The following is a 16,831-nucleotide window of genomic DNA, read 5'->3' as shown; positions in this document are numbered from 1 at the left end:
TTATGACTACATTTTTCAGTTGTCAGAGATTGAGAAATGTGAGAAAAGGGTAAGGTTCAATCGAATCGATTAATTACAGAAACACATGCAGAGAAAAATTAATTATTGTGTGTCTCAACACTCTAATATCTCTGCAATTAATAATTCTTTCAACAGATATCCCTAATTGCATGATTCGGGTCGGCATTCGCGCAGAATTGATAAGGGATGAAAAATACAAACCGTTCAGGTGGTAAAGAGTGTTGGGGGAATCATGTCTGACCCCGATTCACTACAGATTACAATAATCTGAGTTGGATGCTTCGACCTGCAGCTCATAGTCCATATCTGCATGGGTCAGTAAGAGCAGTCGTCGTTGTGTAGCGCCGTTAAATTATCATCAATCAGAAAATTATCATCAGTCTGAAATAAAACCCTAATTAGACGCCGTATCTGACAAAATCCGTCCATCTGATTATAAATTGCAAAACACGCTTTATCGGATTTTTCGAGTGTAAATTCATGTCAATTGCTCTTCGAAATTCTTAGGATTTATTGTCGACAATCCGAGATATCTCCAAGTCGGTCGCGTGATCTCGTGACAGAGAAACAATGATTTTTTTCCCCTAATAAACCCTCGTAATCCCTTATTAAAAAAATAATTTCATTTGATATTTTTATTAAAATAAAAACCACAAAATTACAAAACTTGGTACTACACTAGCCACGTGGTACCTATCGAGTTAATGTAACATACTAGCTATATATACACAATATATACAGTAACAATATTTGTACAAATTAAAAAAAAATACAAGCGAATGGCACATTATCTATAAATAAATGCAACCATAATAAATAATGCACAGTCCATACACACAAAATACTCAGGCTGTTTTCTCTCTCCTAATGAGATGAAACTACATATTAACGGATCGGATTAGTCATCGGCCTGGGAAAACTATCCTGTCTCCTCTGCATGAACCCCAACATGTTTTTGAAGGGTAATAACATATGATAGTAGGCACAATACGGCAAAGGGTCCCAAATGGCAAACAGCGCTTCCCTTTTATCAATAACAGTCCCAATCAACCTAGTCACGGCTTCAAGATTCGGGTTTCTGATCGTCGTCATGACGGTCTCCCCCATCCAATATCGGCCATTTTCGCTGACTAAAGGACCAGAGTTTTGCCGACTGAAGTGTTTGCAAGGCTTCCAAACCAGTCTTGGGTGGACATTAGTGTAACAAATATAAGGCAGTGAGACCCCAACGCGGCTACTCAAGGGAATAATAGTCGTACTGTCTTTCGGAATGACGAATCTGAAGCTGACATGACCGGTTATGGGTCTCAGAAGGTTCAATTTGCTAAAGAAAATCGTAAGCCAGGCGTTGATTTCCTTGTTTTCAATTGGAACAAGTCCGTTGCTGGTCTTATCCATGCGGCAAGTCACGTTAGCGATGACTTGGGATTGCTTGACAGTGGTGCAAGTCAAGTAGTGGTCCCCTTCGACATCCTGGACCACCACCCAAGGCCGTTGCTCGCTTATGTCATTTGGGAGTTTCAAGTCGGTTCGCGAGACCGGGAGTATGATTTTTGAGCGTTCGCGGAGGCCACTTGGGCCGGCAGTTGTCATAACGTACCGCCCCATCCGAATAGCCCCCGTGTCGTACAACTGAGAAACGTCGTCTTTTGACGTGATTGCGTGATAAGTGGGAGTTGGGATTGAGTATTTTTGGCATCGTTTGAGGACTTCCAAAGTGTCGTCCAAAGCCCAGACTTCTTTGATCCCGGGACAGAAACAAGTGCATCCCAGGAGTTCCAAATGCGGTTTAGCGACCGCATCGAAGTAAGCTGAGGTTGTCGAACTGACGGGGATATAGTACACTGCTTGTTCCTTATCCACGATTTCGCAAAGGGCCCTCACGTAGTTTTGTTGTTGGTCACTTGTGGGTTTAGGGACGGTGTAAAATCGGCTCACAGCGGTTGAAAAGCGAGTCAAGGCGAATAAACCGTCAATTTCACAAACTACGACTCGAGCACCAGCCGAGTAGAAATTTCGGGCCAAATGAAGAGCCTGAATTGTGCTTCCTCCACTGATCAAAACTGTACGTTTCTTCCTAGTCCTTTCACTACTGGGTGATAAGACTATAGAGAGCATCAGTTTGATAATGTTCAATGGTAAGTTGATTAATTGCGTGAAAAACCAGACCCACATTGAGATCCACAACATGGGCAGAGCAAAAATCAGTTGTCTCCAAGTCCGAGGCAAAATGGCCAAAACCACAGCTTTAGCTATCCTCAATAGAAAACAAGGGTACCATCCGATGATATCCGCGAGGACGGAAAAAGAATCATCCTCTACTTCACTCTGATCCAAGACAGGACTCTGACTCCGGGAATCTCGGCAATCCGATCGTATTACGAAAGGTTCCTGGATAACAGTCCCCACGGACGCTGCACGTCTTATCCTTCTTCTCCTTAAAGTGTTATCCGGTGACGTTGAAATCGGGGATAGGGAATTAGGCGAGCTGGGACTCTGGATTCCTGAACTACTGCTGATGCTGCCGGCATGGATGCTTTCATTGCTTGGCCACACTCGTGATAAACTTTCCGAAGTACAAGTGGGCATCTTGCACAGACACTTAATTCAATTTCAAACACTTAAGATGTGTGCCACTGTCAAGTCATTAATTTAATAAACGAGCAGTGACGAGACACAGGTCTCTTATAAGCTACATGTTGTACTATGCCCCTTGGTTCCGAGTACCCCTTCCATTCGGCGAACGAAGAATCACGTTCGGGCTATTGAGGTAGTCTTTTAATATATAGAGTGCTTATCTAACAATTGCGGCTATTGTGATAGGAAGTGCCCCGCAGGCGCCTAATTAATCAGACTAATTTTTTGCCAAAATTTTACGTACAACAAAAAAATAAACTTAAAATTTTACATCAAGGGTGTTATTACATTCTCTCAATTGGGGTTGTATCAATAAAAAAATTATTTTTTCAAAAATTAATCGTGGTGTATGCAACCAAGTATACACAATGTACCACGTGTGTACGTTTGAACTTGCCTCCACTATTGATCACTATAGCAACAAAGCACTAACCACCAAAACAATTAATTCCATGACTAACATCACGTGAAACACCAAAATTAGTCCATTGTTGACCAGAAAACAATTAATTTTGGTTATTTGTACAAAAATCTAATTTTTTGCTTTAATACAATTTTTAGAAAACTAGTATTTCAAATTTACCGCCACACATGAGTATAAGCAACAATACATGATGACAGCCGAGACACAAAAACGCGATTTTATCAATATCTGAAGGTGATTTGAGCATTTTTTATACTCAGACTTACCTGAAATCGGTGGAAAGTTATTCCGTAAGTGTTTTTATTCTTAATAAACCGTTGTTTCTTTATAAAAACATGATAGCTTACAGGTTACTTCGATACAAACAAACTTTACGTTGGTAGCGCTGATTGTGCAACGTGGGAATTTCAAAATGAGTGTTGGGCATTTAAAAACAATTAAGTTAATTTGTGCGCGAATTTTTCAAAACCAGAGGGACATTGATAGTGTAAAAGAATTGCGAATTGTCTTAAACAGCGCTAGTCCTACAATTGTAAAAACTTTGGAACCTATTATATTTCCTGTGTTTTTTCCTATACTTAAAAGTATTTCAGAGTCTAGCGCCAAGTATAGTTAAATTTAGCCAAATTCAATTTTTTCTGACTTGATTGTTTTAGTTATAAAGAGAAAGAAAAGCAAGAAATTGTGGACACTTTTAGGGCTATTTTTGACAAAATTTGGATCGAAAAAGTGCCCCTGTTTTTCAACATTTACGGATTCCTTTTATTTGAAATTTACGATAGCAAGCATCATAGAGGTAAGATTTAACTTTAGGATTTCTGTATGAATGCATTTTTTTCCCAGTTTTAAACATAAGTGAAGAATACAAATTAAGTATAGTGCAATGTATGACATCTTTATCCAAAAATTTAAGTTCATCAGTAATTGAAGAATTGTACGTGAAGCAAAATGCTCCAAAACTGTGTCAAATGATTTACGTTATGTTAGAAATCGCCAAAATTGAGCAATTTAAAGCTTTGAGGTAAGTCACCCAAGCCCCGCCTTCTGGCTTTACTAAGCTCGCCCACTTTAGGATTGCAGCTATAAATTGCATAATGGTAATCGCACGTGTTTTGGACGATAACGATTTCGACGACATAGTCATGAGGAACCAAATCGCAGATGTTTTTCTTTTTTTTCTGCCAGGAGTTGCAACTCAGCTTAAATCAGTTGCGCTAATTGATGAGAAATTTGGCCACAAAATCCCTACTGTTGCACTGAAAGCTTGGGGAAGGATCGTGACTTTGTTAATGCAAGACTACAATGCGCATGACCGGAAAATTGATCTCGGGGGAATTACAGACACCAACACGGTTCAGAGTAAAAAATGGGAAAATGAAGCGGAGTTAGAGGAGTATCTTAAAACTACAGAACGGTCTCCTCAGTGGTATAAAAACACTGATAAGAAATTACAAATGATAATTGTCGAATTCGCGAAACTAACTCATCATTCTCATCTTAGTGTCAGATTAGAACTTGCAGAAATGGCAGCCCTGCTTTTGGAAAACTGTGTCCACACTATGCCGACATCAATCACTCATTTAATCGATATTATTATTATTTTGTCGGAAGATAGTGATGATGCAATTGCACAGAGAAGTAAACAAATTTTAGAAGACCTCTCAATCAAACTTACAAGAAGCGAATTTAAATCACTACTTGATAATTTGGAAGAAAGCTTTTACAGTGTTGTTGCCAGTATTCCACGAAAATTTAACGGGATAGGTCGGTGCTAAATAATGTGGAAAAAGAAAATTGATTCTTTTTTTTTCAGATGAAAGGGTACAAATTGTCGCTTTGAATTCCCTAATTGGTTACATAACTCTTTTTGGTAAACACAGTTTGACCCGAGTACTTTACTCTTCCGTTCACTTAAACCGACTTTTGACAACTCTCATCCACATTTCGGAATTTGACAAAAGTGGTATAAGTGTTTTAGAAGAGTATACAACTCCAGGTGAGTATAGCAAATTTCTGCTCCTTTTTTTACTCAAATGGCTTTATTAGACTATGAGTTAAGTCAAGACTTAAAAACGTCTTGGAAAAAATTCCGACACTTTAAAGAAACCGAAATCTTAGACAAAATTGGAACTGTTTGTCGACTTTTGGCCAAATACGGTGCCTCCTTTATTGTAACCGATTTTCTACTAGATGTTATAGGAGCCAATGAAGAACAAAGAAAAGAAGCAATTTTTTTACTAAATGAAGTGGTAACAGGTAAGTCGTGAAAAATGAAACTCTGTTAATTAATCGTACTCTGGACTGTAGATATAGGAATTCAAAATAATTTAACTTTGTTTAAAAATGTAATCAGTACATACACTGATGGTGATAATTGGTACTTACCTTTGTCGGTAATGGTAGATGAGTATGGATACGAACATACTTTAAGTGATGTACAAAATAATATAATCCAAGTTTGTCTTTTGGTCGAAGGGATTGGGAAAATCGCCCTAACGTTAGGGAAAGAGTTTCAACAATTTTTATTAAAGACCTTGTTTCTAGTGTTAGAAAGAGCCGGTGAGTGTTGGAAAATAGTTTTTCCGGTTTTGAAAACATCATTTTAGGAAGTTCTCACCCGATTATCCGAACTGCCGGTTGTTCAGCCCTTACAAACATAAGTACAGCCTGTCAATACTCGACTATAACCAATTTAATCAATAACAACATCGATTATTTTTCATTTCATATTGAGCGTAAATTAAATAAAGCGAAAGGTGATAAAGGAGGGTTGGAAGTACTAGGAGTCGTGATAAGATACAGTACTCAAGAAGTTTTAATTTCTACCTGTGATGTTATTCAAGAGGTATAAATAAAAAATTGTTACCACCTGCACCAATTAAAAGATTCCAGTTGTTGTATCACACTTATGACAGTCATCGGACAAATTTAAATTCGTATTTACACGTTTTCAAAATGTTCATAATGGGCTTACACCGGTGGCTAAATATTGAATTAATCGAAGAACCTTTCAAGACAAAGAAACAAAAACAGGATGAAATTGAAGATTTTCAAATTTCGAATTTGGAAGCACCTATTGAGGATTTTTCCGACGAAATGATGAATAAAACAGCGGAAGAAATGTACAAGGAAGACATGGAGAAAAGCAAGAAGGAGTTGGAGGATGAAATAAATGATCAACCAGGTGCGTAATGCCCATGTTACATGTTAAAAAATGATATTTTTTTAGAGGAGTATAAAAAACCCGAACCACCGCTTCACATCAAACTAACAAGATCGCTTTTGACTCGATGTTTACATTTTCTTCCGTCTAAAAACCAACCTCGCCAATTACTTGTTTTGGATATTTTAAAGAATGGTGTAATTGTATTGAAAGACTGGGAAGACGAGTTGTTACCAATCGTGCACCAGATTTGGGGGCCTTTAGTCGATAGATTTAAGGATTTTAATGAACCATTAATCATCAATTATAGTTTCCAACTGCTTGTCGTTCTTGCGAAATTATCAAAAGAATTTATTCGATCACGCACGGCAAAGTAATATTTAGTTTATCAAAAAAAATTCTTTAATTCGAATTTTAGGGAAGTTTTACCAAATATTTTGGCAATCCTTGATAAACTTTCAACGGAGAGTTATTTAAAAGATAAGGGGTCGGCCTATCGTTATAGTCAAAACTATAAATTACAAGTGACGATTTTGGAGAATTTGGCTCAAATTGTGACGTGTTTGGACATGTCGCAGCAGGACATTGAGAAAGCCTTTGATGTTGTCGTTAAATATGTCAGTGAAAAGCAACTAATTCCTCTACAGGTTGGTAAAAAAATGAGGATTTGGCCCTCGAGTTGTATACTTTTTTTAGAATTCTGCATTATTCTTCTTCAAAACTATAATAATGTACGACCCGACATCAATCAGAGAAAATGTGAAATCGTTGAACGTTTCCCCCGAATATGAAAGAAATGTTACTCAACTTTTGAGTTTTTTTGAGGATTTGAATGAATAAATAAAACGTTTACAAATGTTTGTTTTATTTGTATTTTCCAATACAAAAAATGTAATTGCACACTTTTAAAAATGAAAATAAAAATTCTGTACATAAGTGACTTTTTTATACATTGTTTAAAAATTTGAGTCCACCAATAAATCTAAAAGTACATTAAAATGAATAAAATAAATACAGTCTTTAATCTAGCCGTCCTTAAAATCAGAAAGATAAAAATTAAAATTAGCTAAAATAAAATTACTTAAAAAAGTATACTTTTCGATTACTTGTATAATACATAATCGACTATCACCCATGTGATAGTTCCACGAAAATAATCACAGGTTATCCAATTGTACAATTTAGTTCTCAGTACTGACCGGTTCTCTAGCATGGTGTATCTGCACGTGCTTGTTATGGTTGGACTTTGTGGTCGAAGTCTTGCCGCAAATGTGGCATGAATACGGCCTGAGTCCGCTATGGATCCTCATGTGATCCTTCAAGTAGTACGACCGATGGAACGACTTTCCACACACTTTGCAGTTGAACATTTTCTCATTCTCGTGCTCTTTCACATGCCTTTGGCAGTTATATTTGCGGATGAATTGCGCCCCGCAGTGGTTACAAGTATACGGCCTTATGCTCTTATGCGAGTTCATATGAGCGATATAATCGGACTCGCGTATGAAAGCACCTTTGCATTGGTCGCATTTGAACGGTTTGGACACGCGTGACGCGTGCGTCCATTTGTGCAACTTGAGGTTCCATTTCGTTGTGAAATCCTTATTGCAAATGAGACACGCGTACGGTCTTTGGCCGCTGTGGTTACGTATATGGACGTCGAGAGACGACTTCAAGTAAACCCCCTTGCAAATCGGACATTCCACATTTTCGGGCTTTTTATGACCGTTTGGGAGGAAGCGGTCATTATGGGCTCGTCGCATATGGCGCGTCAAGCTTGACATATGGATGAATTTCTCGCTACAATGCGTACAAGATTTCGGTTTGGCATCGTGGATTTCCTTATGCCAGGCTAGTTTTTTTTTCGAATGGAAAACCTCCTTACAGAAACAGATATAATCTTTAACTTTCTTCTTAATGTTGAGGTGGTGTCTGTTCCGGTGTTGGACTAGGTTTGAATGTCGACGGAACGTTTCGTCACATAGAGGACACTTAATCGGAGCTTCCCCCGTATGGATGTTCCTATGTTCAAACAATTTTTGTTTCGTGAGAAATGCCTTCTGGCATACGTCACATTTGAAAGGTTTTATGCCCAAGTGGCGCCTCATATGAAGCTGGATGTTTTGTCTCCGGTAGAACAACCGACCGCAGATTTTACATTCGAGTGGATGTATTCGTAAATGTTGCGAAAACTTGTAATCATTCGGAAACAATTCACCACAAGTCATACATTTATGTCGCGACAGTGCTGTGATATTATGGACGCTCATTTTATGCTCTTTCAGTGCTTTAGCATTCATTAGTACGCAACCGCAAATCGGACACACAGACTTCAATTCGGTCGGAATCTCAGGAGTGGTTGTGATAGGTTCTTCAATTTGTGCTTCCGGTACTTCCGTTTCGGTTGGAGTCTCCATTTTTAATTTATTCGTAAAGACGAAGTTATTCTCGCTTTCGGGTTTCTCGGATTTTAGTTTAACGACGAGCTTTTTGACTTTCTTTTTGTCTAATTCGCCGCCGATTCGATTTAGTTTGCGTTTTTCGGGATGTTTCTCAGCCTCGTGATCTTTCCTCTCTCTTAGACAACTGAAAGCTTGGTCACACTGTGAACATTTGAAGTTTAAAGGAGGTCCGGTGAAACTGACAATAGTCGGATTATCGTCGTCTTCTTCCGGATAAGTCACGTGGGAAGGGATCCGGCTTTGAAGAGGCGGAACTTCGACGTCCGAACTATCGGAACCTTCCCAGTTTTCGCGTGTTAGGAGGTCGTACGAGGTGGACATCCCTGAGCTGCCTTCGTTATATTGCACCCGATTCCAGGTGATATCACTGGAGCCTCCGAGACTTTCCTGGCCCGACAATTCGCCCCTCGGAGGCATCCGTTCATCGGCTCGAATATTAACGTTTGAGCTCTCGCGAGACATACTCTCTTCCGCGTCTCTCTGATCCAAAAAATCATCTTTTGAACTATCAACCATTCCACCAATCGTCATTAAAACTCCCGATCGGTCAGGAGCGATACCTTCAAAATTTTCAACCTGAGATATAATCTGATTGCCCGCAAACTCATTTATATCATTAATTACCATCTGCACTCCGTTCATATCAACAAAATCTAGCTGATCAGACTGCAAAATATTCGAAGCCGTATAAATTGGATTCTGACCCAATTCCACCGAAGTATAACTCTGATTTTCATTCCCGTTTACGAAATAAAACTCGGAATCGGTTTGTTTCGGTTCAGTCTCTTCCGAAACTTCCTCTTCCGGCGTCAAGTTATTTTGCGTCTGACAAGCTTTATTCAACTCGCCACTTTCGGAACTGGGGCTTTGGGGCCCATCTTGTGCGTTGAAACCTTCCTCCCCTATTTCGTAAACGTTCAAATCCAAACTGTTGTTGATTTGTTCCTGCATATCACAGTCGATTTTGATGGAATCGCTCAACGTTTCACTCGCATCTTCAGCTTCGTCAATTTCCTCGATTTTCTTTAGTGATTCCCTTTCGTCCTCGGGCGCTTCCGTGATGTTGCACTCCTGCGACGACGTCGACGGTAATTCAAACGGAAGAGTACGCATGGGAGGAACACAGGAGCCACTTGACATGATTAACTGCTGTTGGTATATGTAGGGCATCATCTGTGGGTTTAAAATTGTGGGAATGACGTATTGCGATGGTACATTTTGTGACGGAGCAGTCGTGCTGCTCATGCTTTGTTGGTAAATGAAGACGTGGTTGCCTTGCAGGGGAGGCATGTTGGGGGGCATGTTGACCAAGTTGCCCTGATTCCAGGTTTGGTTTACTAGAGCCGTGTGAGTGGTGGAAGTGCCACAGTCGGAGTGGGTTGACGAATTCCCGATTTTTTCCACATCTCCTGTCTCAGATAGTCGGACCAGAGCTTCAATCACTTTCTGTTTGGGATGGCTGCTCAAGTGGTGTTTTAGGGTTATGCCTGGTCTGAGATATAATGTACAAACAGGACAGGATATGTTGCTCGTATCCATTTTTATTGCAACTGATTGGAATTCACACAAGTTGCTCAGCTGTACACTCCTCTGACTAGGTTATTGATCTGTTATAACAAAATCAATGATGAGAATTCAACAACGGCAAATTCAGAGGAGATAAAGCGATTTAAACCTTTGGCAAACATAAAAAACATGTTACGTTGTTGGATTTTATGACGACAATGAAATTACTGATATTTTTTAGAGAATAAACAAAAATAATACAAAACATAAGAACCCGTTTTGAGCTATTTCGCGACAGGTGACTGATGTAACAAACAACTTACCTTTTATCTGATTAAAATTTCATTTTGAGGAGGTGGCAGATACACCAATTTTCCAGAAATTAAAGATTTTTGAGATTTTTAATCAGTAAAACAAGAAACTTCAGTCAGCCATCATGATTGACAAAGAACTAGGGACTTTTGAATTTTTGATAAAAGCACTGAGCGCTTGCCAACATTGACTGTCAAATTAATTAAAAAAAAAGTGACGTGGGTTAAAAAGTTTCGATTAATTAAGATATAATTGATCAATGATTCATTGAGAAATGCTAACGGATTAATCGTAACTGAACTATTTCCAGCACAATGGCAAACTTAAGCAGTAGGTATAACCGTATCTGAAAATCAAGATCTAACAATGTTGCAAATGTGTAGGTATTCTCGAAAAATTGCGGCTGTGGCGAGAAAACAGCGATCGTAAAAGTCGCAAAGTTGTAGAATATTGGATCAATGAACTCCAATCAAATGTTCAGAAGTTGGGAAAAGAAAGTAATTTTCATTACCTACCAGTCCTATCACCTATTAAGCTAAAATCAATACTTTTCAGAAGCTCTCATTTTAGAGCAAGTTTGCATAGCTGCTCTAGACTGTAGCGAATTCAATATAGCTAAAAAATGTCTCAAAGAATTACAAAAAGATTTTCCTAACAGTCTAAGAGTGAGAAAATATGAGGCCATGTTTTATGAAGCACAGGAAAAGTATGAAGAGGCTATTAAGATCTTGGATGATATAATCAAAGTAGACGAGACTAATAGTGGCGCCAAGAAACGTAAAATTTCAATTCTGAAAGCTCAAGGTAAAACCGTTGAGGCCATCAAAGAACTGACGGAGTATCTGAAAATGTATTCCTATTGTAACTATGCAAAAAAAAAAAAATATGATTAATATTTTTTGTAGCTTTATGGCTGATGGTGAAGCTTGGCAAGAGCTAAGTGAACTTTACATAACTGAGCAGGATTTTCAAAAGGCCGCTTTTTGCGTTGAAGAATTAATTTTACACAACCCCCATAACCACTTATTGCATCAACGTTACGCTGATATAAAATACACCCAAGGTGGATTGGAAAACATTGAATTAGCCCGTTCTTATTACTGCCAAGCTATCAAATTGAACCCTAAAAACATGAGGGCCCTTTATGGCCTCTATGTTGTAAGTTGTGAAAACTTTGAAAGGATTTAAATAATTTCAATTTTTAGGCAACTACTGCTATTGCCACTTCACCAAAATGTTCATCCCAGAAAAAGAAAGAAGCACAGAAACTATCAGAGTGGACATTGAATGAAATTCAAACCCAGTACAAAAACTCGAATATTGATTGTATTGAGGATAGGCTTGGCGCACTGCAAATTAATTAAGATAGCATTGTTAGGATCATAAGGATCAAAGAAATCAGGCAGTAAAAATGCGTTTTCCCAAATATATTAACAAAAAATGAAATAAGACCTGTTTTTACTACAACGCAACAACGGCTTAGGACCACTGTCTTATAAAAGCCCTATCTTTGAAGCTTTTCATAGGTGCGTGCACATAATAACCCTGCATCATGGGCTCAATCAACTTGTCCTTATCAAAGGATTTGTACAATGGCTCTCCATAATATGTGCCAACTTCCCATCCTTCGACATTTGCCATTAATTTAGCCTCCTCGTCCCGATTTCGCCTGAGCTGCTTCAAATACTCGCGGTCTCGTTCTGCGAGCAACAAGGGGAAAATAGCGAAGCGACCAGACCTCATTTCAATATCATCAGTTTGTACTTGTTTGCAATTCAAGTAGTAAAGATAACTTGCGACTGCGGTCATGCCGATATAGCCACCAAAAAGGGCCCAACCTAAAAGTGGGGTTAAGTCATTACATAATAATAAAAAGTGTGTAATATTCAAATGGCACAAAAACCGTAATACTCTACCGCTGAAATATGATTTTGCGGGAACTCTCTTGAAGTTTATGGGCCTGTAGCCCCCTGCTGGGGGCAAATCTTGCTTTTTCGCAGTGGCCGCAGCCATAGCCATTTTTATTGACAATTTGACAAACAGCTGGCTGTTGGCGCGACATCTGTTGAATTAGTTACAGTTTTCTGTATTGACGTAATTTGGAAATTACACAATATTGCATTTATCATTTTGTTATTGCAAGAAAATTTTATTGTTTTAGAAATTGTGTATTACAGTATTACCTATAGAGAAATTTTGATAAAATTAATTCAGTAGATTAGTTGTTTTAAGTCGTCTAGATTTTAGTGTCGCTAGATGGAGCCGTAAAATTTCTCAAAATCATGTGGCAATGGACATTTTGACGGTTTGATAAGAAATTGTGATGGTGTCAAAACATATTTGTGAAATTAAACATGATAGAAAAATGAATTGTGTAACCGTGCGGAAATTGGAGTCAATAATCGAGTTTAAAGGAAGTTTGTTCAATTCTTGACCGGGGTAACAACATGAGTTGAAATGAAGAAAGTTAAAAATTCGACCGATATTCACCAAAAGCAGGGCCTTGAGCAGTCTAAAAAGTTGTACAGGTGGGTATAGCCCCTTGACCCTTCCAACTCTAACACACCCTTTCCTAGATCTACAACAGAGCAAGCAAAACGTTTAGATGACGCTCGCAGCTGTGCCCGAACCATCAGCGACTTATTCACTCCAAACCTGCAAATGCAACGGCGCAAATTCTGCGAGTACTGCGAACGGTTAATTTTTTCCGATCCCGTCTTGTATGGAAAAAAAGGAGAAGAGTTACTTTGGCGTAAAGGCCATTACGACGTCGTTTCCACTGCGAAAAAACTCAAAAAGAAGGAATACACCGAAAACGAAATTTGCAACATACTGGCACATATTAATTCGGGGATTGGGTTTTACCACCACATGATATCAAAATTGCAATGCGAATTTAACTTGAATCTGACTCACGTCATCGATTTTTCTATGGGGGGCACATACGGGAAGAGTGACGTCAGAACAGAGTGTCTAGAATGGGCGAATCTTTCTGTACATCAATGTTTGATTTATTTAGGGGATTTGAATCGGTATAAACTTGAAATTAATCCCAAAATTGAAGCGACTTTAGCTTTCCGCTATTACCTTCAAGCGATTTCGTTCAAATCCGATCATGGGATGCCCCACAATCAAATGGGGACTTTAGCAATGAACCAGAATAAATTTTTAGACGCGGTTTATCACTACATGCGTTGTTTAGCGTGCACGGTTTCTTTTGACGGGACAACAAACAATTTGCACAGTCTTTTCGATAAAAATTCGAAATATTTAGAACAACTCCCAATGGAACCAAACCCTGATACAAACACACAAGATGATCATCTTAAAAGATTTATCTCGCGTTTCCTTCTCCTTATCGATATTTGGTACTTTAATAAAAAAGTTGCCAAAGTATACAGTTTGTGCCACCAAACTTACAAAGATTTAGAAGAGTGTTTACAAATCAAGACAAGTAACGGAAGTTGTGAGTCGCCGACCGGAAGCGAATCGGTTGAAACCGATTTAACTGAACAATTGAATAACGATATGATATTTAAAATGATCGTCATTTGTCTTTTATGTATTTCCAAACTTCAGAAAACAAATCAGCACCAAGTCTCAACTGCTGTTGCTTTTACACTTGCCATTTATTCCCAATTGGTTCAAAACGTGACCAATCATATACAAGAAAGTGTTCTTAATTATCCCTTGCCGGAAGTGGAGGTTAAAATTGAGCAAAATGGGGTCGTTAAAGATCTACTGAAGAAGAATAAAAAGAAGCGAAACGCGTCTCAGTTACGTAGAAGGAAAGCACTTCCTGTCGAAATCGAATCAGATGATAGTGAGGGTGAAAATGATGATGGAATCGATTCTGATTCAGATTCCTCCGATTCGTTTGTGTCTGATTCGGAGAATATTTTAGCCGAATCGTCCGATGATGAAACTGATGTTAAAAAATCTGACGATTCGGTTAATGACGAAAACAATGATAAAAACGTTGAAGATAAAATCGATGTAATAAAAAAACTTAAAAGGATGGACGTGAATGACATGCTCGAGATAATAACAGAGCAAAGCTCCCTCCAAGCGATAAAAATCATAAACGACTGGTTGATGCAAGACACCGAAATAATAAAATCTTGCGGTACGAGTACTCGAAGTCTCCTACGCCAAATAACAAACATGCTAAACCTGATTAATATCAATATAAAAAGTACCAAAATATCCGGTATTAAATTAGATGTAAATAACGTCATAAAAAACGAAGAGAAAATCCCCTTGTCGGAAGATATTGTTTTGAAAGGTATTGACATATTGGAGAAAGCTCACAAGAATATGGATTGGAATTATTTACATAAACATGGAATGAACACGAAAGAAGAGAGCGTCACAAGGATCGTAAAATTTATGGCGTTTGGAAAGTTCCTGACCGGGATTGAGGAGACCGGGATCACTTTTGACGAACGGAAAAATGTTTTTGTTTGTAAATGCGACGAAAACGACGAGAATAAAGCTACGAATTCGGTCGTCGAAGATTTGGTAAGTAAGCAGCATCCGCTATTTAATATTTCATTAGTATAATGAAATTTTAAAGAAAAACTTTGAAACTACATTTCTCAAAGTAAGATTTTTTTATTCAACCGTAAATCTAAAATGTTCTTTTTGATTGGTTTTGTTGTGTTCAAAGAAAAGTTGTTATACCACAATGGTGAGGTGTATTTCATGTAATTTTTTGTTAGATGTTACGTTTTTGTGTGTAAAAAGTAATGATTGTTTTAATTTTGCTATCAAAAAATTCATTAAGCCTCAACAAGGTGTGAAAAGGCCATTCCGTGGTCGTCTATAAAGGCATTATCTTGTCGGGCAAGTCCCTTTCGTATCTTAGTGAGTTTAAGAAGTTGGCGTATTTGATGTCTTTGGTCGTAGTATCGTCTAGGGAACAAATATCGCTCTCATTACCGCGCCGTCGGTCCGGAAACGACGCGGATGCGACTCCGGAATGCGTCCGGAGCTTGTTCATGCGGCGAAATGCGCTCGATTCCATATAGATGCAAATGAGTCTGGTGCGATTTCAACGGCAATTTTCACGAAATGCGCGTAATTACATCACTTCCGGTTTGTAGAGTTCGCGGCGGGATTCTAGCCCTGTTTAATTAAGACAACCCTGAAACGTGAAACTCCTATTCTTAATCAGATTTTTTTTATATTCAGGAAATGCAAGAGGGAGAAAGTGGGCACGTAATCAGTGATAAATTCGATGATAAGGACCAACTTATGAAAATGAAACATATGGGTCAGTTGTGGTTGGCTTCTGAAGTTCGAGCGTTGGAAAATAGAGTGAAAGGCAAGGCTTCGCTCTCACCTTATCTAGTTTTAGACGCTGACGCCTTAATTAAATATACATTTATGGTTAAACATTTTGTGCAGTCCAGGAAATTTATCGTTTTAATACCATCTGCAGGTAAATTACAACTTTGAAATCTACGTAAGCAAAATTTTTTTTTAGTTGTTCAAGCTTTGGACGATTTAAAACGCGAACAATCTGAAGCTCGCGACGCCATCCGTTGGTTGGAAAGTCAATTTCATCGCGGAAACCGATTTTTTCGGGCTCAACGACCCCAAGAACGAGCCGCAATTCCTTTCATCAAATATCCGAAAAAGAGAGATAAAGAAATGTCGATGTACATCCAAATCATTGAGTGTTGTTATTATTTAGCCGAACAACAGAAAGGAGCCGCTAATCTAATTACTTTGCTTATTGGAAATCAGAACGTTTTGTCGAATGGTGAAAATAAAGAGTTTAGTTACGTCGGGTTGGCGCAGTCGGCAGGGATTTCGATCGAATCAATTACGCAGTTTTATAGTAAATGGAAGAAGAGCTACAAGACGAGGAGATGAATGGAGAATAGAACGGGATAAGGGATTATAAGCTTATCGGATTATTCGGATGAAAAACTGCGGTGGTTTTTGAAGAATTGTTCATTTTGGAATTTTTAACTGCGAACTTTTTATTCATTTCAACAGGATTTTACGTTGTAGTTTTACTTTTGTTGTCAGCAATAAATGCTTATTTTACTGAAACTGTGTTTTATTTGTTGTTAATTAAGATCATTTCAGCACTGAAATGAGTGTTGGAGATATTATTGGCCTCGCCCGGCGCATCCGCCACATTTAATTCGGTCTAACTTTCGTAATTTATTAATACCTTCGTCTTGGGTGTAATTTTCCCGTAGTTAAGTCTTGGAATTTTCTGTACCGACTATAAAAAAGCAATTTGTGTTTTTTTCCCGAAGTTTGTAAGTTCTCGAGCAAACCACTAGTCGC

At 38.4% G+C, this 16,831-nt stretch overlaps 6 protein-coding genes across 8 annotated transcripts; 3 read left to right on the top strand and 3 right to left on the bottom strand.

Moving 5' to 3' along the window:
• Nucleotides 1-641: 641 nt before the first annotated feature.
• On the bottom strand, nucleotides 642-2,715 carry LOC123007810. The gene has a single exon (XM_044403257.1). It carries the CDS (start codon nucleotides 2,608-2,610, stop codon nucleotides 907-909), a length of 1,704 nt encoding a protein of 567 aa, XP_044259192.1. The 5' UTR covers nucleotides 2,611-2,715; the 3' UTR covers nucleotides 642-906.
• LOC123007806 (TELO2-interacting protein 1 homolog) lies at nucleotides 2,119-7,103 on the top strand. Of its 3 annotated transcripts, none has more exons than XM_044403250.1 (14): nucleotides 2,119-2,791; nucleotides 3,220-3,372; nucleotides 3,432-3,688; nucleotides 3,739-3,878; nucleotides 3,926-4,103; nucleotides 4,155-4,846; nucleotides 4,896-5,078; nucleotides 5,129-5,338; nucleotides 5,390-5,641; nucleotides 5,689-5,927; nucleotides 5,975-6,266; nucleotides 6,312-6,618; nucleotides 6,664-6,892; nucleotides 6,942-7,103. In XM_044403250.1, the coding sequence occupies exons 3-14, from the start codon at nucleotides 3,495-3,497 to the stop codon at nucleotides 7,083-7,085; spliced, it is 3,060 nt and encodes a 1,019-aa protein (XP_044259185.1). In that variant the 5' UTR covers nucleotides 2,119-2,791; nucleotides 3,220-3,372; nucleotides 3,432-3,494; the 3' UTR covers nucleotides 7,086-7,103. The 3 variants fall into 3 exon arrangements, with proteins under 3 accessions (XP_044259185.1, XP_044259188.1, XP_044259187.1); XM_044403253.1 differs by having other exon boundaries at nucleotides 3,425-3,688; XM_044403252.1 differs by lacking the exon at nucleotides 2,119-2,791 and having other exon boundaries at nucleotides 3,198-3,372.
• Nucleotides 7,099-10,665, bottom strand: LOC123007807 (zinc finger protein 571). Its single transcript, XM_044403254.1, has 2 exons — nucleotides 10,537-10,665; nucleotides 7,099-10,314 (listed from the first exon to the last, which is right to left on the bottom strand). The coding sequence occupies exon 2, from the start codon at nucleotides 10,244-10,246 to the stop codon at nucleotides 7,427-7,429; it is 2,820 nt and encodes a 939-aa protein (XP_044259189.1). The 5' UTR covers nucleotides 10,247-10,314; nucleotides 10,537-10,665; the 3' UTR covers nucleotides 7,099-7,426.
• Nucleotides 10,666-10,697: 32 nt separating this feature from the next.
• Nucleotides 10,698-11,971, top strand: LOC123007811 (ER membrane protein complex subunit 2-like). The gene is made up of 5 exons (XM_044403258.1): nucleotides 10,698-10,855; nucleotides 10,909-11,022; nucleotides 11,081-11,375; nucleotides 11,431-11,683; nucleotides 11,731-11,971. Exons 1-5 carry the CDS (start codon nucleotides 10,840-10,842, stop codon nucleotides 11,887-11,889), a joined length of 837 nt encoding a protein of 278 aa, XP_044259193.1. The 5' UTR covers nucleotides 10,698-10,839; the 3' UTR covers nucleotides 11,890-11,971.
• LOC123007812 (NADH dehydrogenase [ubiquinone] 1 alpha subcomplex subunit 13) lies at nucleotides 11,938-12,581 on the bottom strand. Its single transcript, XM_044403259.1, has 2 exons — nucleotides 12,442-12,581; nucleotides 11,938-12,363 (listed from the first exon to the last, which is right to left on the bottom strand). Exons 1-2 carry the CDS (start codon nucleotides 12,542-12,544, stop codon nucleotides 12,005-12,007), a joined length of 462 nt encoding a protein of 153 aa, XP_044259194.1. The 5' UTR covers nucleotides 12,545-12,581; the 3' UTR covers nucleotides 11,938-12,004.
• A 93-nt stretch (nucleotides 12,582-12,674) lies between these two features.
• LOC123007809 (protein SMG5) lies at nucleotides 12,675-16,588 on the top strand. Its single transcript, XM_044403256.1, has 4 exons — nucleotides 12,675-13,053; nucleotides 13,102-15,046; nucleotides 15,719-15,968; nucleotides 16,014-16,588. Exons 1-4 carry the CDS (start codon nucleotides 12,983-12,985, stop codon nucleotides 16,403-16,405), a joined length of 2,658 nt encoding a protein of 885 aa, XP_044259191.1. The 5' UTR covers nucleotides 12,675-12,982; the 3' UTR covers nucleotides 16,406-16,588.
• Nucleotides 16,589-16,831: the final 243 nt, after the last annotated feature.

Source organism: Tribolium madens, unplaced genomic scaffold (assembly GCF_015345945.1).
Source record: "Tribolium madens isolate multiple individuals breed KSU strain unplaced genomic scaffold, Tmad_KSU_1.1 Scaffold_3;HRSCAF=73;Tcas5.2_LG2, whole genome shotgun sequence".
NCBI lineage: Eukaryota > Metazoa > Arthropoda > Insecta > Coleoptera > Tenebrionidae > Tribolium > Tribolium madens.
Note: the sequence above shows the minus strand (reverse complement) of the source record. Positions and strands in the feature narration are given on the sequence as shown.